Source organism: Saccopteryx leptura, chromosome X, assembly GCF_036850995.1.
Source record: "Saccopteryx leptura isolate mSacLep1 chromosome X, mSacLep1_pri_phased_curated, whole genome shotgun sequence".
NCBI lineage: Eukaryota > Metazoa > Chordata > Mammalia > Chiroptera > Emballonuridae > Saccopteryx > Saccopteryx leptura.
The window spans coordinates 53,577,725-53,601,233 of NC_089516.1; the positions used below are offsets into that span (position 1 = coordinate 53,577,725).

The 23,509-nt window shown below is 40.9% G+C and overlaps 1 protein-coding gene across 1 annotated transcript in view; it reads right to left on the bottom strand.

Moving 5' to 3' along the window:
* Window positions 1-316: 316 nt before the first annotated feature.
* Window positions 317-23,509, bottom strand: part of NSDHL (NAD(P) dependent steroid dehydrogenase-like) — a 40,133-nt gene continuing 16,940 nt past the window's right edge. The window contains exons 5-8 of the mRNA XM_066356902.1: window positions 18,670-18,798; window positions 5,459-5,601; window positions 4,136-4,238; window positions 317-2,257 (exon numbers count right to left, since the gene is read on the bottom strand). Coding sequence (XP_066212999.1) covers window positions 1,925-2,257; window positions 4,136-4,238; window positions 5,459-5,601; window positions 18,670-18,798 — 708 coding nt within the window. The 3' untranslated portion in view covers window positions 317-1,924. The remainder of the gene's footprint in view (window positions 2,258-4,135; window positions 4,239-5,458; window positions 5,602-18,669; window positions 18,799-23,509) is intronic.

A 23,509-nucleotide genomic window follows, 5' to 3' on the forward strand; every position in this document is an offset into this window, starting at 1 on the left:
ACAGTGAACTGGACCCTGTGTAAAAAGTTTGGGGACTCCTGGCCTACAGGGTAAAGTTCAGCCCCCCTTGGCTTGGCATTCAGGGGCTTGCCTACCTCTTCAGCCTAGCTGGTTTCCCACTGTTCCACACCTCTCACCTCAAGCCAGGCTGGTTACTTCTGTACTTCACTGAATCTGAAAAAGGTAACACACTACTAACGAAACTATGAATTCCTAGACTGTAAACTGATCTTTTAGCCTGAAATGCCACCTAGGGACCTACACTATGGACTCTGTATCCATCCATCAAGGTCTGACTCAATGCTGTCACTTTGACAGTTTTTTTTTTTTTTTTTTTAACAGAGACAGAGTCAGAGAGAGGGATAGACAGACAGGTACGGAGAAAGATGAGAAGCATCAATCATCAGTTTTTCGTTGCGACACCTTAGTTGTTCATTGATTGCTTTCTCATATGTGCCTTGACTGCGGGCCTTCAGCAGACCGAGTAACCCCTTGCTCAAGCCAGCGACCTTGGGTCCAAGCTGGTGAGCCTTGCTCAAACCAGATGAGCCCGTGCTCAAGCTGGCGAGCTCAGAGTCTCGAACCTGGGTCCTCCGCATCCCAGTCCGATGCTCTATCCACTGCGCCACCGCCTGGTCAGGCCACAAAGGTCTTTTTGATGGTCTTGTCTTTTTCCTCTGAACTTACACCACCTTTTCTCAAGTGTGTGTATCATTTCTTGCCTGATATTACAGGGGACTGTGACCATATCTTAACCTCTCTATTCTAAGTGCCTTTGGGGCAACGACTGTCTTATTTCTGTTTATATCCCCTCAATCCCATCATCTTAGCGGTCTCCCCACAGGAGGGGCTCATGCTCGTATTACATGGGATGTACAATGTCTTTATTCCAGCCTTGCCAACTTAGGACAAAGGCAGAGAACAGAAGTTTTTAAGATTACATGTCAATTAGTCTAAGAAGAAATCAGGTTCTGTAAGCAGAATATCACTGGAAAATACAGAACACTGAATCATATGTGCTTGGCATTCTAGAAATTGGTGTAAGGGTTATGAGTATGAAGGGTTCTATGAGGGAAGTCAACCTTTCTGAGCTACCTAATAGAATTTCTGCCCAAACTCCAAAGAGATAAAGGAGGCTCTCTTCTGTCCGACCTTCTTGATGCCTCAGTCAAGCAGCCAGATGTCCTGTATCAGGAGAGCAGCTAAACAGCTAAATTAACATGCCACAGGTGCAGCCCACCTCTGTGCCACTGAGGACAACAGGTCCCTGTTGATAAAGAGATATGTGTCCATGACAGAGTATTTTATGAAATACCAATGCAGGCAGGCACTGCAGCTGGGCCTGAGAGAACTTGGAGGCATGTAGAGGAACCACCAGGGACTGGGGAGGAGGGTTATAGTTGTTTAGCTTTTTAAAAGTGTTTTCTCTAAACTCTGTATCTATTTAAAATATCCATTTGAAGTTTCACCATGTGTTTCTGACTTTTCTTCTGCAATATTTGTACTGTGGCTCCTTGAATAGTCTGTGGCTTCTATTCTTGTAATGGTTTGCATGGAAATAAATCTAGTTCTCCATTCTCAATTAGGAAATGGGTTGTTTCTTGCCTACAGCTTCCTTCATTATGTACAAGGACAGTGGGATTGATAAGAAATGCAGGGGGGAGGGGGATGGGAGAAAGAGAACACAAAAACAGCAGAATGCAAAGCTGCCTGCTAAAAGAAGTTCAAATATGACCCTACAAAGAGAGAAATGTCTGCTGTTTTTGCACTGCTTGTGGTCATGGAAAGGCTGAGTGTGCTCCCATTTAACTGGCAGGAGAGACCCAAGATCTGAGGAAACTCATTTGAAGGAGGTTAGTTTATTGATCCACAGGGGCGAGCTACTGGCAGGAAAATGTGGTGAGAAGGCCCACTTTTGGGGGCCTCACTTGACCCTCCGCAGGTGGTGGAAGCTCTGCACAGTTCTTTCCACAGCGTCACCCATATTGACTAGTGGCTGGTAGCCCAGGACCTTTTTGGCTTTCTCGCAGCTGTAGTAGTGGAACGTGCCAGCCAGTGCAACCCGCATTGGTGTGAAAGTGGGCTGGAGCTGGACGACAGGACTGATCACCATCACCAGGAAGGACAGCAGTATGGCCAGGTAGTAGGCCACCCAGTAGGGGATGTGGTACTTGGGGGCTTCATAATTCAGGCCTGTCAGGATGCGGGACAGGAACGTCCAGAAAGGAATGGGTTCATCATTGGTTATGTGGAATGCCTGGAAAGAGAACAAGAAATTAGAGATTGGTTCTCAGCTGGAGGGATGAGCAGGCAATGCTCAGAACTCAGAGCTCAGCCACAGCTACTGGCCTAGCCCAGGACCAATATTTTGGGAAACCAGTGGCTACTCATCGCCTGTCTGCCTGCTCCAGCCCTTTAGGGTAGCTCAAAAGTGAGGAAGACATTAAGTCCATGCGATCACAGCATTTCTGTGGTCCTCTAATCTGCAAGTGTCAGCTGTTGGCAGAGACAACTTTTTGATTTACAGCTTTTGGTGTAGAGAAGGAAGGCAATGAAAATTTCATCTATATGCTAGGATTTTTTTTTTTTTTTACAGAGACAGAGAGAAAGAGAGAGGGACAGATAGACAACAACGAAGAGATGAGAAGCATCAATCATCAGTTTTTCGTTGCAACACCTTAGTTGTTCATTGATTGCTTTCTCATATGTGCTTTGACTGTGGGCCTTCAGCAGACTGAATAACCCCTTGCTCGAGCCAGTGACCTTAGGCTCAAGCTGGTGAGCTTTGCTCAAACCAGATGAGCCCGCGCTCAGGCTGGGTGACCTTGGGGTCTCGAACCTGGGTCCTCCGCATCCCAGTCCAATGCTCTATCCACTGCACCACCACCTGGTCAGGCTATATGCCAGGGTATTTTTTTTTGTATTTTTCTGAAGCTGGAAACGGGGAGAGACAGTAAGACAAACTCCTGCATGCGCCCGACTGGGATCCACCCGGCACGCCCACCAGGGGTGCCGCTCTGCTCACCAGGGGGCGATGCTCTGCCCCTCCAGGGCGTCGCTCTGCCGCGACCAGAGCCACTCTAGCGCCTGGGGCAGAGGCCAAGGAGCCATCCCCAGCGCCCGGGCCATCTTTGCTCAAATGGAGCCTTGGCTGCGGGAGGGGAAGAGAGAGACAGAGAGGAAGGAGGGGGGAGTGGGGGGTGGAGAAGCAAATGGGCGCTTCTCCTATGTGCCCTGGCCGGGAATTGAACCCGGGTCTCCCGCACACCAGGCCGACGCTCTCCCGCTGAGCCAACCGGCCAGGGCCTAAGTGAAGCTTAAACTGCACTTGGGAAGGCAGTTTTAATTTAATTTAATAACTATGTTAATCATGGTAAAACTCATCTTCTTATCTTCAGATGCAATGAATGGGTCATAATATATTTCTTAAATGTGGTGTGCCTGGTCTAAACCAAAAGCTACACCCATCCTAAGAGTTATATGAGTGGGAAAATGGCAGAAGTCCAGGAGAAAAATATGAAACCCAAATAGGAGTGATTGCAAAGGCAGAAGTGTGAAACAAGGAAGACGGGGCCCTGGAATAAGAGGAAAGGATGAGGGGCTCTCCCATCTCTGGGTGAGCGCTCCCCTCCCCCACATGCCCATCCTGCCCACGGGGTAGCAAATGCCAGGCTATTCCGATACATCTGTCTCTCAGGAGTGGTGAGAAGTATAAGCATGGTGGGGAGATGGAAAAAAAAATAAAGATATCTAAAATGAGTGGAAGAAAGGGTGAATAGCAAACACTCTGTTCAGTATTCATGGGACCCTGCCTGCAGTAGCCATGTCCATGGCAGGCAGCCAGGTTAAATGCACAGAAAACCAGGTCCTGAATCTCTGTTCAATCCCAGCTCACTCCGCTGGATTTTGGCTGCCCTGTGTGATGTGGTACTGCCATGACACCGTACTGCCGACCACAGTGGTTCAACCTTGACCCAACGAGATCCTAAAGCAAGTCTACCAGGATGCAGAATCATGGAGAGAATGTGTCAGTGAATCCAATCATACAGAGAAAAAAATCTGCAGATGGGAAAACGTGCAGGAGAAGGATGTGGTGGGCCAGCCACTGTCAAGCTGGGAGAAGCAGGTGCCTTACCTTCCCACACAAGGCTGTGTCTTGGGAGAGGTGCTCTGCAGCCAGAATGTGTCCGTGTACCACGTTCTCCACAAAGGTGAAGTCCACCAAGTTCTTCCCATTTCTGTGGGCATACAGACATGGTTCCACTGGACTGGGAGCACTCAGCTGCACATGGAGACCCTGCACATGGACCCAGGGATGCTCCCAAGTCTCAGTGTTTGAAAGATTGCTATCTGCCTTGGCAGTGCCAGTTGCTGGCACACCTGGACATCTGTAGTTGTTAAAGACATGCAAGGGGCCTTCAGAGGCAGTGGGGTATTTAAGGGACAACTAATAAATTTGAAAGCCTGGTCCTCTGCCTGCCCGATCCCAACATGGCCAACACTGGTGCTATCTGCTCTGGGATCCAATTTGGACAGCAGCTCTTAACTCTTTCCAGGACACTCTGGGCTAATGCCTTACTCTGGCCTCAAGTGTTTCTACGAGCTCTGTGTAATCCCTCAAAGCAATAGGTCAGGTAGCAGGAGGCCAAGTGAGAGGCATGGAGGCAAGGTGACAAAAGAGAAGACAGGGCGAAAGGGAAAAATGGAGGGAGAGTACATGTATAGGTGAGACAGCCACAAGGCCGCCTGTGCTTTCCTCAAGAAGGAATGTTAGCGCCTCCACCTATTTTCATAGATGCAAGGAGAGTTGAGGGCCTGGCCCCTGACCCTGGGTCAGTCTTTCTTCTCTGAGCCTGTTCCCAAATTTCCAAACAGGGACACAAATATTCCCCAAGCCTGACTGAAAGGGTATATACTAGGTTGAGTGGTGTCCTCTACCAATTCCTGTCCCCCTGGAACTAGTGGATGTGCCCTAATTTGGAAATAGGGTCTTTGCAGATATAATGAATGTTAGGTGAGGTCAGACTGGAGTAGAATGGGCCCTAAATCCAATGGCTGCTGTCCTGATAAAACAAGGGAAATTTGGACATAGGCACACAGAGAAAAGAATGTCATGTGAAGATGGAGGTAGAGATTGGAGGCATCTACAAGCCAAATTCCAAGGGCTGCCGGCCACCACCACAAGCTGGTGGCCTGGAAGAGATTCTCTCTCTCAGTATCTTCTGAAGGGACCAATTCTGCCCACAGCTGTATTTTAGACTTTTGGCCTCCAGAACTGGGAGAGAATTCATTTCTATGTCTTTAAGTCTCCCAGTATGGGTCATTTGTTGTGGCAACCCCAGGAAACAAACACAGAGGGCAGTAGAGAAGGCCACATAAGAAGAGAGCTGGATGTGACCAATCCTTGTTACAGTGAGCTCAAGGAGTCTTGAAGAAGAGGAACCATGGACCAACTTACCCAATCATGAACTTCATCTTGCCTTTTTTGGCTGCCTCAATGAGGATGGGGACCAGTTGGGGGTCCCTTGGACCAAAAATGCCATGGGGGCGGATGGCTGTGGTTAAGAAATTCTTCTCAGGATCATTGGCACCCAGGACTTCCTGTAGGAGAGCAGGAGTGAGTTCATGGTGGATGTGCTGCTCCAGCTAAGCAGCATCTCCCACAGGGGACACAGATGCCACCTACTGCCCTGGGTTGAAGACCTGCATCAGGGACCAGTATAAGTCTGGCTGCTTCTCTGCTCCACTCACCCCCACCCCCCAAATCAGAAAATGCAGGAGAGATAGTTGGGTCAAACCAGTAAGATAAAACAGAAAGGCCTAGGTTTGGGTTCAAGACTACAATGTACAAATGCAGCCACGGGAAGACAAGCCTTGGCAGTACTTTGTGGAAACAAATCTGAGGGTTCTTGTGAGCCAGTTAGCCTGAGCCTCCCACAAGGCTGCTGCCACCAAACAGGATCTTGCTTTAGGCTCTATGTGCTGACTGCCTGTTTCCACTAGTCTTCGGCTCTTTGGTCAGTTCTGAGTACCACCTCGCAGGAAGAGACTCTGGTGAACCCATGTGGGCCAGAAAGAAGGGACTGAGAGGCTGAAGGGTCTGGGAGAAGCAAGGCACCCAATACAGGTAAAATCCTCAGAGCAGGGCCAGTATCTATTCAGTGCTCAAGAAGAGGGAGCCACTGTTCCCGCCATCCACTGTCAGTGAGAGATAAAAGCAGTATTTTGTGTGGCTTAATGGAAAAACAAACTTAAGGGTTTAAAGTACAGAGAAGCTGAATAATTTATGTTACTGTTTAAAATGGGGACTATTGCTGTCTATACTGACAAGGCCGTGTGTTGATTAAATGGGATGGCCCATGCCAATTATTTCAGTAAGTATACACTTGGTAAGTAAGTTATACCTCACCTAGGATTTCTACTTTATGATGACAAAATTTTTTATACATATTTAGGTTCCAGAGAGTTTAAGTTATTTGTATTTTTTAATGTTGTACTTTTTTAAATTAATTGAATTTAATGGGATGACACTGATTCACAAACTTACTTGCTGATTGAGTTTATATAACCACTATAGCAACTCAACAGTGGAGAAGTGGCCTCACAAGATTCCTAGAGCTGTCTCTCCTCTTTCTGCCAGGCCCTTGGTCCCCATAGCAATGGTAGAATGACTAAATAAGCCTTCCAATACCCACTACCAAGGCTCAACTCTGTTATTAAAAATAAGAGAGGTAGCCTGGCCTGTGGTGGCACAGTAGATAGAGCGTCAACTTGGAATGCTGAGGTTGCTGGTTTGAAACCCTGGGCTTAGGGTAAAGAAGAATACAACATATAAAGGAAGGCCCATTAGGCTATCATCAGATTTCTGAGCTGAAACTCTACAAACCAGAAGAGAGTGGACCCTAATATTTGAAGTACTGAAAGAGAGGAACTTCCAGCCAAGAATACTATATCCATCAAAGCTATCCTTCAAATATAAAGGGGAAATAAAAAATTCAGATATAGAGAAGATGACAGAATTTATCACCAGAAAACCCCAACTTCAGGAAACACTAAAGGGGGTTATCTGACCAGATACAAAGAACAAAACAAAACAAAATCACAAATAAAAGCTCCAAAAAGATCACAATAGAAATATGAATAATCTGTGACAAAAACAAAAAAGGGGAGAGGACAAATATTAGCAGTAGCAAAGGAGGATGGAGTGCAGAAGCACTCATGAGATAATGGACTACAATGAATATGATATATATTCTTTTAATAATCTAATGATAACCACCCCTGAAGTTACCACTACTGAAACACATAGCTTAAAAAAAGAAGAAACAGAGGAAAGAAGTATGGAATACAACCAAACAAAAACAAATGAATGACAGAAAAACAAAAGAACAAAATAAGAAACAGAGCTATCAAAAAGCAATATATAAAATGGCAATAGGAAACCCTCAAGTGTCAATAATTACATGAAATGTAAATGGATGGAACTCACCAATAAAAAGACAGAGTAGCAGAGTGGATCAAAAAAGAAAATCCAACTGTATGCTGCCTTCAAGAAACACATCTAAGCTACAAGGATAAAAACAAATTCAAAGCGAAAGGTTGCAAAATGATTATCCAAGCAAATAATATCCAAAGAAAAGCAGGTATAGCCATAGTCATACCTAACAATGCTGACTACAAGATAATAAAGGTAATCAGAGACAAAGATGGTCGTTCTATAATGATAAAGGTGACACTGAATCAAAAAGACATAACACTTCTTAATATATACACACCAAACCAAGGAATACCAAAGCATATAAGACATCTACTAACTGATCTAAAAATAAAACCGACAAAAATACCATCATACTTGGAGACCTCAATACACCACTGACGGCTCTATAGTTCATCCAAACAGAAAATCAATAAAGAAATATCGGCCTTAAACGAAACACTAGAAAAACTAGATATGATAGACATCATAGGACATTTCATTGCAAAACGTCAGAATATACATCTTTCTCCAGTGTAGCTGGAATATTCTTAAGAATTGACCATATGTTGGGCCACAGAACTAACATCAACAAATTCAGAAAGACTGAAATTATACCAAGCATGTTTTCTGACCCCAAAGCTTTGAAACTAGAATTCAATTGCAAAAAAGTAAACAAATCTCAAAAATGTGGATATTAAACAACATACTTATAAAAAATGAGTGGGTCAAAGAAGAAACAAAAGCAGAGATCAAAAGATATATACAGACAAACGAAAACAACAACAACATTATCAGAATCTCTGGGATGCAGCAAAAGCAGTAATACGAGGGAAGTTCATATCACCACAAGCTTATATGAACAAACAAGAGAGAGCCCAAGCAAACAACATCACATCTTAAGGAACTAGAAAAAGAAGAACAAAGGCAACCCAAAACCAGCAGGAGAAAGGAAATAATAAAAATCAGAGCAGAAATAAATGAAATAGAGAACAGAAAAACTATAAAAAAAGAATCAATCAAACAAGGACCTGGTTCTTTGAAAAGATCAATAAAATTGAAAAATTCTTGTGGCAAGACTCACAAAAGAAAAGAGAAAAGACTCATATAAACAAAATCCAAAATGAAAAAGGAGAAATTACCACAGATACTGCAGATATACAAAGAATTATTATAGAATACTTTGAAAAACTATATCCCACCAAATTTAACAATGTAGAAGAAATAGATATATTCCTAGAACAATACAATCTTTAGACTGAATCATGAAGAAACAGAAAGCCTAAACAGACCCATAAGCAGGGAGGAAACAGAAACAACTATCAAAAACCTCCCAAAAAATAAAAGTCCAGAGCCAGACGGCTACACTAGTGAATTCTATCAAACATTCAAAGAAGATTTGGTTCTTATCCTATTCAATCACAAGGATGGTTCTACATACATAAAACAATTAACGTAATATATCATATCAACAAAACAAAGAACAGAAACTATAAGATCCTATCAATAGATCACTGGTTCTCAAAGTGTGCGCCAGGGCACACTGGTGCGCCCTAGAAGATTTCCAGGTGTGCCCTATGGTATTGCAGAGAAATATGTGCCTATTGGGGACCAAAAAACCTACAGGGTTTTTGGAGTTTAGATTTTTGGGGGACGGAGTTGTGGGGAATTGGCTGTAAACTGACATTCTGCCCAACCCCCACCTCACTTGACTGATTAGGTTTCAAAAGGCTATTAAGCTGTGGTGCTGGATTGTTTACGCTACCCCCCCCCCCACCCATGTTCCCGGGAGAGACCGGAGGCAAGTTTCTTTTATCCTTTGTTTGGTATAAAGTTAAGATACTATGTATGGGGGAGGGGTCACGATGGCCACAGAGTTGGCAGATGCACCAACAAAGAACCCACACTGAGTGTGGTAGGAAAAGTGGAGACACAGAGAAGGCTGCCTTGCTCCTGGAAGCGGGGAGTGGTGCCCGGGAGGAACTTTCACAAAGGGGAGGGCTGTCCAGCAAGTTGCAGGTCCTTATCCCCAAAACCAGAATCCCAGCCTAGAGCCCTGGAAGGGGCTGATGAACTATATTTGGCTGAGAAAAAAGCCTAGACATGATTTGAGAGAAGGCAGGACTCTCAGACCCAGGCTCCATATTAAAGGAACTGCATGGAGAGCCTCGCTCACAGCCACTTTCCTGGAGCTCCAGGAGGACAAACTAACCCCTGGGCTGAGTCACTCCCCAAATTAAAAGTGAACCAGCATCACCAGCAAAAGAAAGAAAGTGCCCTGTCCACTAGAGGCTCCCCTACCCTAGCTAGAACAAAGGTGCTTAGAGCCAGGCACCATGTTAGGGACACAAATAGGGAGTGCAGAGGTCTAAGCTACATCAACCACCCCACTGCTGAGTGCTTGCCTGGGGCAGACAGGCTAGAGGTGGCAGGGCACGGCTGCGGAGGTTTAAGCGAGCACATGCAAGCCGGCCCACTGAGCCAGAAACCATTGTTGCCACTGGTGAAGCCCAGGCTCATACACAGCCCTGCTGGCTGAGTGGCCCGCTCTGGGCAGTGATTCGAGCGGAGGCGGAGCCCTGAGTGGCAGCTGAGGTGGAAAGCGTGGGCACGCGCGAGCCTGCTAGCCATGGTGGAAGTCGGACCAGCTACTGCAGGAATCCGAGCAGCACGCAAACCTGTTCAGGGTGCGGACATGCCCTCAGTGGTACAATAGCACCGGTGACTTTGACAGTGATCTGAGCGGGCACGCGCGACAACCCCCGAGGTGGCCGCTGACATCTGAGCGGACCAAGGCAGCCCCGGAAGCAGTCCAAATGAGTGTGCGGCACGCGTGAGACTGACCAGGGCAGCAGTGGTCATGGAGGTGGGCTGGAGCCAGCAGCACCTGAGCCCAAAAGCCCTGGGAAGCAGCAGTGGTGGAGGCCTGGTAGACAGACCACACAGCAGGAGCTAAAATGTCTGGATAGAATGACACCTGAGGCTAAGAAGTAGACCACATCTAATACCATACCTAGTCACTGAATTATAGTACTGAGCCCAACAAGCAGCCATCAATAAAAGACAACAGAAAATGGATTTTAGGGGAACTTGAAGTTTTAAGAACTTGAACTCAACAAATTTAAGAAGATTGAAATCATATCAAGCATTTTCTTTGATCACAATGGATTAAACTAGAAATCAACCACAACAGAAAAATGGAAAAATCCTCAAACACATGGAAACTAAATAGCATGTTATAAAATAACAAATGGGTTAACAACGAGATTAAAAAAGAAATAAAAAAATTCCCAGAAACGAATGATAATGAGCACACAACAACTCAAAATTTATGGAACACAACAAAGGCAGTCCTGAGAGGAAAGTTCATAGCACTACAGGCATTCATAGGGAAGCTAGAAAAAGCTCAAATAAACAACCTAACCCTGCATCTAAAAGAACTAGGAAAAGAACAGCAAGTAAATCCCAGAGCTAGTAAAAGGAAGGAAATAATAAAGATCAGAGCGAAAATAAATGACATAGAGACTAAAGAAACAATACAGAGGATCAATGAAACCAAGAGCTAGTTCTTTGACGGTAAACAAGATTGATGAACCTTTAACCAGACTCACCAAGAAAAAAAGAGAGCACTCAAATAAATAAAATTAGAAATCAGAGTGGAGAAATAACTGACACAACAGAAACAACATATTGTAAGAAAATACTATGAAGAACTGTACGCCAAAAAATTAAATAACCTAGGTGAAATGGACAAATTCCTTGAAACATATAATTTTTTAAAAATCAATCTGGAAGAATCAGAAAACCTAAACAGACTGATTACAACAAATGAGATTGAAACAGTTACCAAAACTTCCCAAAAAACAAAAGCCCCGGGATTGATGACTTCACTGTTGAACTCTACCAAATACTCAAAGAAGAACTAACTTCTATCCTTCTCAAGTTATTTCAAAAAATCAAAAGGAAGAAACACTTCCAAGTTCCATTTATGAGGCGAGTATAATTCTGATTCCAAAATAAGGCAAAGACAACCTAACCCTGCATCTAAAAATTATAGGCCAATATCCCTGATGAATTTAGATGCTAAAATCCTCAACAAAATATTAGCAAACCGGATCCAACAATACATGAAAAACATCATACATCATGATCAAGTGAGATTTATTCTGGGGAGACAAGGATGGTACAACATTCGTAAGTCAATCAATGTGATTCACCACATAAACAAAAGGAAGGAGAAAAACCACATGATATTTCAATAGATGCAGAAAAAGCATTTGATAAAATCCAGCACCCATTTATGATCAAAACTTTCAGCAAAGTGGGAATAGAGGGAACATATCTCAGCATGATAAAGGCCATCTATGACAGACTCACAGCCAACATCATAATTAATGGACAAAAATTAAAAGCAATCCCCTTAAGATCAGGAACAAGGCAGGGGTGCTCCCTTTCACCACTCTTATTCAACATAGTATTGGAAGTCCTAGCTACAGCAATCAGACGAGAAGAAGAAATAAAAGGCATCCACATTGGGAAAGAAGAAGTAAAACTATCATTATTTGCAGATGATATGATATTGTATATAGAAAACCCTCAAGTCTCAGTCAAAAAACTACTGGACCTGATAAATGAATTCAGCAAGGTGGCAGGATATAAAATTAATATTCAGAAATCAGAGGCATTTTTATACACCAATGAAATGTCAGAAAGAGAAATTAAGAAAACAATCTCCTTCACTATTGCAACAAAAAAAAAAATAAAGTACCTAGGAGTAAATTTAACCAAGGAGGTTAAAGACTTGTACTTGGAAAATGATAAAACATTGATAAAAGAAATCAAGGAAGACACAAACAAGTGGAAGCATATACTGTGCTCATGGTTAGGAAGAATAAACATCATAAAAATGTCTATATTATCCAAAGCAATTTATAAATTCAATGCAGTACCAATTAAAATACCAATGACATACTTCAAAGATATAGAACAAATATTCCAAAAATTTATAAGGAACCAAAACAGAACACAAATAGCCTCAGCAATCTTGAAAAAGAAGAATAAAGTGGGAGGTATCACACTTCCTGATATCAAGTTATACCACAAGGTCATTGTACTCAAAACAGCCTGGTACTGGCTTAAGAACAGGCATATAGATCAATGGAGCAGAACAGAGAACCCAGAAATAAAGCCACAGCTCTATGGACAACTCATATTTGACAAAGGAAGTAAGAACATACAATGGAGTAAAGACAGTTTCTTTAACAAATGGTGTTGGGAAAATTGGACAGCTATTTGCAAAAAAAATGAAACTAGACCACCAACTTTACAGCATTCATAAAAATAAACTCAAAATGGATAAAAGACTTAAATGTAAATCATGAAACCATAAGCATCTTAGAAGAAAACATAGGCAGTAAGCTCACTGACATCTCTCGCAGCAATATATTTGCTAATTTATCTCCACGGGCAAGTGAAATAAAAGACAGGATAAACAAGTGGGACTATATCAAACTAAAAAGCTTTGCACAGCTAAGGACAATATGAACAGAATACAAAGACAAACCATACAATGGGAGAACATATTCGACAATAGAACTGATAAGGGGTTAATAACCAAAATTTATAAAGAACTTGTAAAATTCAACACCAGGAAGACAAACAATCCAATAAAAAAATGGGCAAAAGAAATGAATAGACACTTCTCCAAAAAGGACATACAGATGGCCAATAGGAAGATAAAAAAATGTTCAACATCACTAATCATTAGAGAAATGCAAATTAAAACTACAATGAGATATCACCTCACACCAGTCAGAATGGTGCTCATCAACAAAACACAGAATAAGTGCTGGCGAGGATGTGGAGAAAAGGGAACCTTCCTGCACTGCTGGTGGGAATGCAGACTGGTGCAACCTCTGTGAAAAACAGTATGGAGATTCCTCAAAAAATTAAAAATGGAACTGCCTTTTGACCCAGCCATCCTACTGATAGGAATATATTTTAAGGACACCATATCTCTGACTCAAAAAAAGCAATGCACCCCCATATTTATGGCAGCATTGTTCACAATAGTTAAGATCTGGAAACAGCCCAAGTGTCTGTCAGTGGACGAGTGGATTAAAAAGCTGTGATACATATATACAATGGAATACTATGGGGCCATGAAAAAGAAGGAAATATTACCTTTTGCAACAACATGGATGAACCTGAAAACTATTATGTTGAGTGAAATAAGCCAGGCAGAGAAAGAAAAATATCATATGACCTCATTTATTTGAGGAATCCAAGGAACAATGTGAACTGAGGAATGGAAATAAACCTGAAGGGAAGGGGGGAGGGATCTTTAAGGAGGGGGGTAAGATATTGAGGGCAATATGGGGGAGGGGTGATGCATTCGGGGAGACACTAGAATCTATGTAAACAAAATAAATAAATAAATAAATTAAGAAAAAAATGATATGTATAGGGGGTATTTTAGATTGATGATTAAACATAAGGAATTGTCTCTTGAAGCCTTTTGGATTTCTATAAAAGAAGAATATGTGGCAATATCTAAAAAAGCTTTGAACATTTTACTATAATTTTCAACATCTTATTTATGTGAATTAGGATTTTCTACCCTCAACACAATTAAGAGTAAAAAGAGAGGAATTCTTCAATGTATTGACAAGGAAATGAGAGTTTGCCTCTCAAATATATGCCCAAACATTGAAGAAATTGCTAGGACACATCAGGCTCATGTTTCTCATAAACACAAGAATAAAAAAACTTAACACATTTGTGCCGGGACCTGCCGAATTTACTAAATCTTACTAAGAATGTATCTATTGTATATATATAAAAAGATAACTTTTTTGTCATTTTTTATTTTTTAATTCCTTTTTTACGAATTCTAAAAAGCAAAACTAAATAAATGTAACATAAAAATGTTTATGAATGTCTGAATAAATTTAATTTTGTCATATTTTTTCATTTAATTACCATAAAAGCATGCTTGGACTTTGTACTTTTTCTTTAATATTTGACTTAATTATCACATTTGTCAAAAATCTGTATATAGTGTGCCTACAATTTGTAAGATTTTAAATGCACCCCAACTTCAAAAAGTTTCAGAACCACTGCAATAGATGTAGAAAAGGCATTCGATAAAATACATCATTTTATGTTTAAAACATTCAATAAAATGGTTATAGAAGGAAAATATCTCAACATAATAAAGCCCATTTATGACAAACGATCAGCTAACATCATACTACATGGCCAAAAACTGAAAACATTTTCTCTAATATCAGGAACAAGACAAGGGTGCCCACTCTCTCCACTCCTATTCAACGTAGTGCTGGAAGTTCTAGCCAGAGCAATCAGACAAGAAAAAGAAATAAAATGCATTGTTATTGGGAAAGAAAAAGTAAAGGTTTTACTTTGTGCAGATGACATGATTTTGTATATAGAAAACCCCAAAGACTCCATGAAAAGGCTATTAGAAACAATAAACGAATGCAGTGAGATCGCAGGAAACAAAATTAATATACAGATGTCTATTGCTTTCTGATATGCCAATAATGACACTTCAGAAAATGAACTAAAAAAATAATCCCTTTTACGATCACAACAACAACAAAAAATACCTAGGAATAAACATAACAAAGAATGTAAAGGACCTATATAATGAAAACTACAAAGCATTGTTAAAGGAAATCGAAAAAGACAAAATGAAATGGAGAAATATTCATTGTTCTGGAATAGGAAAAATAAATATAGTTAAAATGACCCTATTACCCAAAGAAATATACAAATTTAATACAATTCTCATCAAAATTTCAATGTCATTTTTTAAAGAAAAGGAACAAAAAATCAGGTTTATATGGAACCACAAAAAACCTGAATAGCCAAAGTAATCCTAAGGAAGAAAACGAAGCTGGGGGCATTACAAACCTAACTTCAAATTTTACTACAGAGCCACAATAATCAAAACAGCAAGGTATTGGCAGAAAAATAGACACTCAGACCAAAGGAACAGAATAGACCCCGGAAATAAAAGCACATATATGTGGTCAAATCATCTTTGATAAAGGAGCCAAAAACACACAATGGAGAAAAGAAAACCTCTTCAATAAATGGGGCTGGGCACGCTGAAAAGCCACATGCAAAAGAATGAAACTTGACTACAGTTTGTCTCCTTGCACAAAAATTAATTCAAAATGGATCAAAGACCTAAATATAAAATCTGAAACAATAAATTACATAGAAGAAAACATAAACTCATGGACCTTGGCCATAGAAAACATTTTATGAATTTGACTCCAAAGGCAAGGGAAGTAAAGGCAAAGATAAATGAATGGGACTGCATCAGACTAAGAAGCTTTTGCAAAGCAAGAGAAACTGACAATAAAACAGATAGCCAACTAAATGGGAGATGATATTTTCAAACAAGAGCTCAGATAAGGGCCTAATACCCAAAATATACAAAGAACTCACAAAACTCAACAACAAACAAGCAAACAATCCAATAAAAAATTGGGAAGAGGACATGAAGACATTTCTCACAAGAAGAAATACAAGTGGCCAACAGATATATAAAAATGCTCATTTTCACTAGCTATTAGAGAAATGCAAATCAAAACTACAATGAGATACCACCTCACACCTGCTAGATTAGCTTGTGTCAATAAAACAGGTAATAAGTGTCAGAGAGGCTGTGGGGAAAAAGTAACCCTCATTCACTGTCGGTGGGAATGTAAAGTAGTACAACCATTAGGAAGAAAGTATGGTGATTCCTCAAAAAATTAAGAATAGAACTACCATATTACCCAGCAATCCCTCTACTGGATATATACCCCCAAAACTCAAAAACATTGGCACATAAAGACACATGCAGCCTCATGTTTATTGCAGCACTGTTCACGGTGGCCAAGACATGGAAACAACCAAAAAGCCCTTCAATAGATGATTGGAAAAGGAAGATGCGGTACATATATACTATAGAATACTACTCAGACATAAGAAATGATGACATAGGATCATTTACAACATGGATGGACCTTGATAACATTATACTGAGTGAAATAAGTAAATCAGAAAAAGCTGAGAACTGTATGATTCCATACATAGGTGGGACACTAAATTGAGACTCATGGACATAGATTAGAGTGTGAAAGTTACAGGGGGGGGGGAACGGAGGGGGGGGAGAGGAGAGGGAGGGGGTTGGGGGAGGTGAGGGGCATAAAGAAAATCAAATAAATGGTGACAGAGGATGATTTGACTTTGGGTGATGGGTATGGTATATAAGATAATCGAATGTCAAAATGATCTGGAGATGTTTTCTCTAAATCTTGGTACTCCAGTTGACCAGTGTCACCCCGTTAAAATTAATTGTCTAAATAAAATTGTAAAATTAAAATAGAAAAAGAGAAGCCCTGGGCTTGCCCAGTCAAGGCACATATGAAAAAGCAATCAATCAATGAACTAAAGTGAAGCAACTACCAGTTGATACTTCTAGTTCCCTGTCCCTCTCTCTCTTCCCTCTTTAAAATCAATAAACAAAATCTTTTAAAAAAGATGAGAGGTGAAAAGGGCCTTAGATCAACACCACATTCCATTTTTTATGTTGGGAGGTCTGAAAGCCAACAGTGAGTTATTGTATGCCAACAGCAGATGACAGGAGGCTCCAGGGTCGTTATTGCTGGAGTCATTTATGGGCTTTGCTTTTTTTCAGGTGAGCACAAAAAGTCAATGCAAATGACACACTGATAGTCTGAGCCATAGCTGTCACTTGCAGCTCCTGAACACAAAGGGTGGGAGTTCCAGGTGTCTTGAGTGAGAGTGCACAGGGCCCAGTGGAAGCTTCAATGCTCTTTGAGTCAAATCCAAGCAGGTGGAAGCTCTGTAGACTCTCTGTTCCAAGGAGCAAGATGACAGATACAGAACACTAGCTTGCAAAATACTAGGCTTCTACCCCTAGATTGGGGAGGACCTTCTGACTCTCTGAAGATGAGTTCTAGGACTTTTTGAGCTGGAGTAATAGCAAACAGGCAGCAGGCTTTCAGGTAGTATGGTGGGACTATTACCAATTTGGCACTAAACTTTGGCTCCGTAAGTATTAGCTATGAGAGAACCCTCAGTGGCTATTATGTGCTACAGACACCTGGGAGAGGTAAACTCCAAGCTGCCCATCTAAGTGAAGTTGTCTGTGGCCGATGAGCACCCATGGCCTTCAGCTGTAGCTATCTTCAGGGTAGTGTCCTTCCTGGACATTAATCCTGGAGCTGGCAGCTGTTAGGATCCCTGGAGCCCAGGAGTCTGAAGGCTTGGTGTCTGTTATTCAACTCAGACTGCTGGTAAAACCAGGTGCTCCCAGGAAAAGCCAGGTTGCCAAGTAGAAAACTACTTTTCTTTAAAATAAAGCAAGATCCTTCCACTGTTTAATTTTTAAAAAGGGAGGGGAACAAGAGTGCCACCAGGAAAACATTTTAAATGAAAACACACTCCTTGTGTGTTAAACCCAAGGTTTACCTGCACACTTTGAGGCATCATAAATTACCTGATTTCTATAGCAACTGAGTAACCCTGCACAGAGTGAGTTTGAGTGCAGGCTCTGGAGCTAAACTGCCTTGGTTCAGCCACCTACTAGCTGCATGGCCTCAGGAAGGCTCTGAATCTCTGGACATCAATTGTCCTCATCTGTAATATGGTGATGATAATAGTATCCACCTTAGGGGGTTATTCTGAAGTTTAAATGAGGCAGTTCCTGTAAAAGACTCAGAGAGGTATCTGGTCGTATTAAGCTATTTTGCTATGATTTAAATAAAATTTAATTTATTGATTTTAGAGAGAGAGAGGAAGGAAGGGAGGGAGAAAGGGAAGGAGGGAGGGAGAAAGGGAAGGAGGGAGGGAGGGAGAGAGAGAGAGATTTGTTGTTCCATTTATTTAAGCATCCACTGGTTGATTCTTGTATGTGTCCTGACTGGGGATCGAACCCACAACCTTGGTGTATTGGGACAACATTGAAACAAACTGAGCTACCCAGACAGGGCTGTTAAGATTTTTTAAACTGAATTTCACCCACAAATAATACTTTAGATACTTAGGCTTCAGAATACTACCTTCATATATTCACAAATATTTTTCTTAAGAATCTAAGCCCTTCAGACATTCATGGAACTTGCTTGACACTCAACCAGTTCTCAGATACGTACTTTCTCCTGTAAGATCTTTGTCTCCGTGTAGTAGTCAATGGGTTTCATGGCATAAGGCAGGTCCTCAGTTCCATTCTTGATGTCAGTGCCCTCAAAGATGACACTAGCACTGCTGGTTAAAACAAGTTTCTGGCAGAAGAGAAAGGAAGATTAAAAAATTAGTCAAGAATGATCACTATTTAAACCAGGGGTCAGGAACCTATGGCTTGCGAGCCAGATGTGGCTCTTTTGATGGCTGCATCTGGCTCGCAGACAAATCTTTAATTAAAAAAATAATGTTAAAAATATAAAACATTCTCATGTATTACAATCCATTCATTTCCTACTGCTCATGTTCATGGTTGCGGGTAGCTGGAGCCAATTACAGCTGTCCTCCAAGACAACACCAAATTTTTATTGGATAATGCGTAATGTACACGGGTTGTTGTATGGCTCTCACGGAATTACATTTGAAAATATGTGGTGTTCATGGCTCTCTCAGCCAAAAAGGTTCCCAACCCCTGATTTAAACATCCCATTAATCAAGTATGAAAGAGAATCAAATGGTACTTGTTCATAACTCTCACATTCAAGGTACCATACAAATTATTTACTGCAATGCCTTCACTTTTCAGGTCTTCTTAAAATAATTCAAAGAATTATTTTTTGCAGCAATGTGGATTCTAGACACATTTTGGTATTACATTCTAAAACAGCAGATTTCACATTTTTCTCTCTCCTATCATAACTGAGGGTAGAACGGACTTCCATTGTTCATTGTTTCTCCCTATAGGAGTGATTCTCCACAGGGGAACAATAACTCACAGACTTTGATGGAGATGTCTGTCTGAAAAGACCTCTGCTGACTGACATCAAACTTGGCATGCCAGCACACACAGGCACACATCCATGCCAATTTGAGAAATATTATTCAAAAGGAAGATGCTCTCTTATGAGAGTCCCCAGTTCCCAGACATCTGGTTAAAGGTACCTCATCTAACACTGAACATCATCAGCATGTATCTTAACCACTTTTATTTAACACTGTCCTGGAGTCTCCAGTTAGAATGGGAGGATAAGACAAACAACAAAGTGTAATGATTTGGAATGAAGAATCAAAACTATTACCATTCACAGATATTGGAAATGTGTACACAGAAAATACTTTAAATATACAGAAAATATTAAAGTTAGAGTTCAGTAAAGTTGTTCAGTACACAGTCAATACACAAAAATTAACTGTTCCTACATACTAGCAATTGAAAATGTGATATGAAAAATATTTCAATAATCATAAATGAGGCACATAGGGATAAATTTGACACAAAATATGTAAAACCATTATGAAGTAAAGTATAAAACTCTATTGAAAGGCATTAAAGAGAAAGACAAACAGAACTTATGTATTTATGGACAGGAAGAGTCGATATTGGAAGGATGTCAGTTCTCTCCCAAATGATGTTTAAGTTTGATGCGATCACCATAACAATTTCAGCAGTCTTTATCAACTCAACAAGCTGATCTTAAAAACTATATGGACAAGCAAAGAGCTAATGATAGCCAAGGGAATTTTATTTTTAATTTTTTTTTATTTTGAACTTAAACTCAATGGGGTGACATTGATCAATAAGAGTACATAGGTTTCAGGTGAATATCTCTCTAGTATTTGAAATGCTGATTGCATTGTGTGCTCATCACCAAAAGTCAAATCATTTTCCATCATGTATATTTGTCCTTCTTTACTCCCCTCCCCCACTAACTACTTCACTTTTATCTATGTCCATGAGTCTGAGTTTTATATTCCACCTATGTGGGATATATATTTGACCCCCTTTACATCCCTCACCCTTCCCTCCTTCCCTCTGGTAACCACTTCACTCTTATCTATGTCTATGAGTCTCAGCTTTATATCCCACCTACATGTGAAACCATACAGTTCTGAGCGTTTTCTGATTTACTTATTTCACTCAGTATAATGTTCTCAAGGTCCATCCATGTTATTGTAAATGGCAATGTCATCATTTCTTATGGCTGAGTAGTATTCCATTGTACTTATGGACTACATCTTCTTTATCCAATACTCTATCGAGAAACACTTTGATTGTTTCCATGTCTTGGCCACTGTTAACAATACTGCGATGAACATGGGGGTGCATGTGTCTTTATGTACCACTGTTCTCTAGGTTTTGGGTAGATACCCAGTAAAGGGATTGCTGGGTCACATGGTAGTTCTATTCTTAATTTTTTTAGGAACCACCATACTGTCTTCCATAATGGTTATACCAGTTTACATTCATTCGCACCAAAATTATTCAGTGTAATATTGATTTGCATTTCTCGAATAGCTAGTGAAGACGAGCATCTTTTCATATATCTGTTGGCCATTTTGTTTATCTTCTTGGGAGAAGTGTATGTTCAGTTCTTCTCCCTATTTTTTGATTGGATTGTTTGCTTGTTTGTTGCTGAGTTTTGTGAGTTCCTTATATATTTTGGATATTAACCCCTTATTGGAACTGTTGTTTGTGAATATCAACTCCCGTTTGGTTTAGCCAAACAAATTCTGAAGAAAATGGTTGGACGTGACCTGTTCTACCAGACACTGATATTCATCCTTAGGATCACTGAATTAGGACAGAGTATAGTGGTCTAGGCATAGACAGAGGCCAAAGGAGTGCAAGAGAGAGCTGGGAACGGACCTATTCACAGTTCCAACATGTGAAGTGTGCTGGATGGGGTGCTAAAAGTGGGGAAAGGACGGACCACAAAAGAAATGGTGATGAAAAACAAAAACATGTGCTCTCTACCTCACACCATATATACACATAAGTTTCTGGTATATTAAAGATTTAAATGTGGGAAGTAACACTTTAAATCTTCGAGGAAAAAAACACATTAAACAATTTTTCGATTTCAGTGTTGTGAACTAACCCCTAAATACAAAATAAAAAATGCTTTTCTGCACTGTTGCTCATTAAGCTATTTATTTCTGCCACTTTACTGAATATACTAGAGCTACATATATCAAGATGGATAAATCTCAAGAATGTAACATTAAGGAGAAAAAAAAGCAAGTTACAGGAAGATCTATCCAATATACCATTTTATAAAGTTTTATAGCATGTTGGTTGCACACAGTAGTTCCCAAAAACAATGGCATTGAGTAGGGGGACACATAGGGCTTCAACTCTACCAGTAATAGTGTTTCTCAAAGGCTGTGAGGAGTGCATGGCTGCTATATTACTTTCGAATCATATTTGGATGCCTGAGATATTCTAATTAAAAGCAACAGCAGTGTGTTTCACAGTGCTGTGTTATAAAAGCACAGGAGAGTAAGAGGTCTGGGCTCTGGCACTGGAGGATCTGAATTGAATTCCACTTTTTTTCATTTACTGGCAGAGACAGCACCTAGTTCTCCCCATCTGCTTCCTGACCTGGTAAGTGACATTAATAGCCCCAGGTTACCTAATGAGGAGCAAATTAGGTGACAAGTGCCAGGCAAAGTTTCTTGTCATTTGCCAAGTGCAAGGGGTCACTATTACTCTAACTGATCCTTCCCAGGGTACAGAGCTCAGAAGAGCTGCTGTCCCTGCTGGGCCAGCTGATGGTGCCGGGGGCTGTCAGGCTGCATCTGGACTGTTGGAAGAGCAACCCCTGGCTCACTTCAGCCCTTTTTTGCATTTACACAGCATCGATGTCATACCTCACTGTGATGGCGGGGTGCTTGGCTGACAGGGAGCTCTTCTGTCTGGTGGCTGGTACCCTGTAAGGTTATCTTGAGAACTAGACTTTATAATAATGCAACAAGCTCTGACATGGTAGAAATTCTTATCCTTTTGGGTCGGCATTTCAACAGGTTCCTACTAGGTGAAAGTCAATTATTCCTTCTTTGAAAACATAAGCAACATCTGGCAAATAGTATGGCAGTTCCTTAAAACAGTGGTCCCCAGCCCCCAGGCCACGGACTGGTACCGGTCCATAGGCCATTTGGTACCGGTCTGCAGAGAAAGAATAAATAACTTACATTATTTCCGTTTTATTTATATTTAAGTCTGAACGATGTTTTATTTTTAAAAAATGACCAGATTCCCTCTGTTACATCCCTGTAAGACACTCTTGACGCTTGTCTCGGTCACATGATACATTTATCCGTCCCACCCTAAAGGCCGGTCCGTGAAAATATTTTCTGACATTAAACCGGTCCGTGGCCTAAAAAAGGTTGGGGACCACTGCCTTAAAAGTTTAAACATAGCCTGACCAGGCGGTGGCGCAGTGGATAGAGCATCAGACTGGGATGCGGAAGACCCAGGTTTGAGATCCCGAGGTCGCCAGCTTGAGCGTGGGCTCATCTGGTTTGAGCAAAAAGCCCACCAACTTGAACCCAAGGTCGCTGGCTCCAGCAAGGGGTTACTCGGTCTGCCAAAGGCCCACGGTCAAGGCACATATGAGAAAGCAATCAATGAACAACTAAGATGTTGCAAAGCGTAATGAAAAAAACTAATGATTGATGCTTCTCATATCTCTGTGTTCCTGTCTGTCTGTCCCTGTCTATCCCTCTCTCTGACTCACTCTCTGTCTCTGTAAAAAATAAATAAAATAAAATAAAAGTTAAAAAAAAAAAGTTTAAACATAGAATTATTGTATGATCCAGGAATTCCACTTCTGAGTATTTACCCAAAAGAATCAATAATAGAAAGAGGAGTAGATATTTATATAGCCATGTTTACAGTAGCATAATTCAGAATAGTCAAAAGTTAGAAATAACCCATGTGCTCACTGACCAGTGAATGGAGAAACAGAATGTGGTTTTGTTTACAATGGAACATTATTCAACCTTAAAAAAAAAAAAGGGAAATTCTGACAA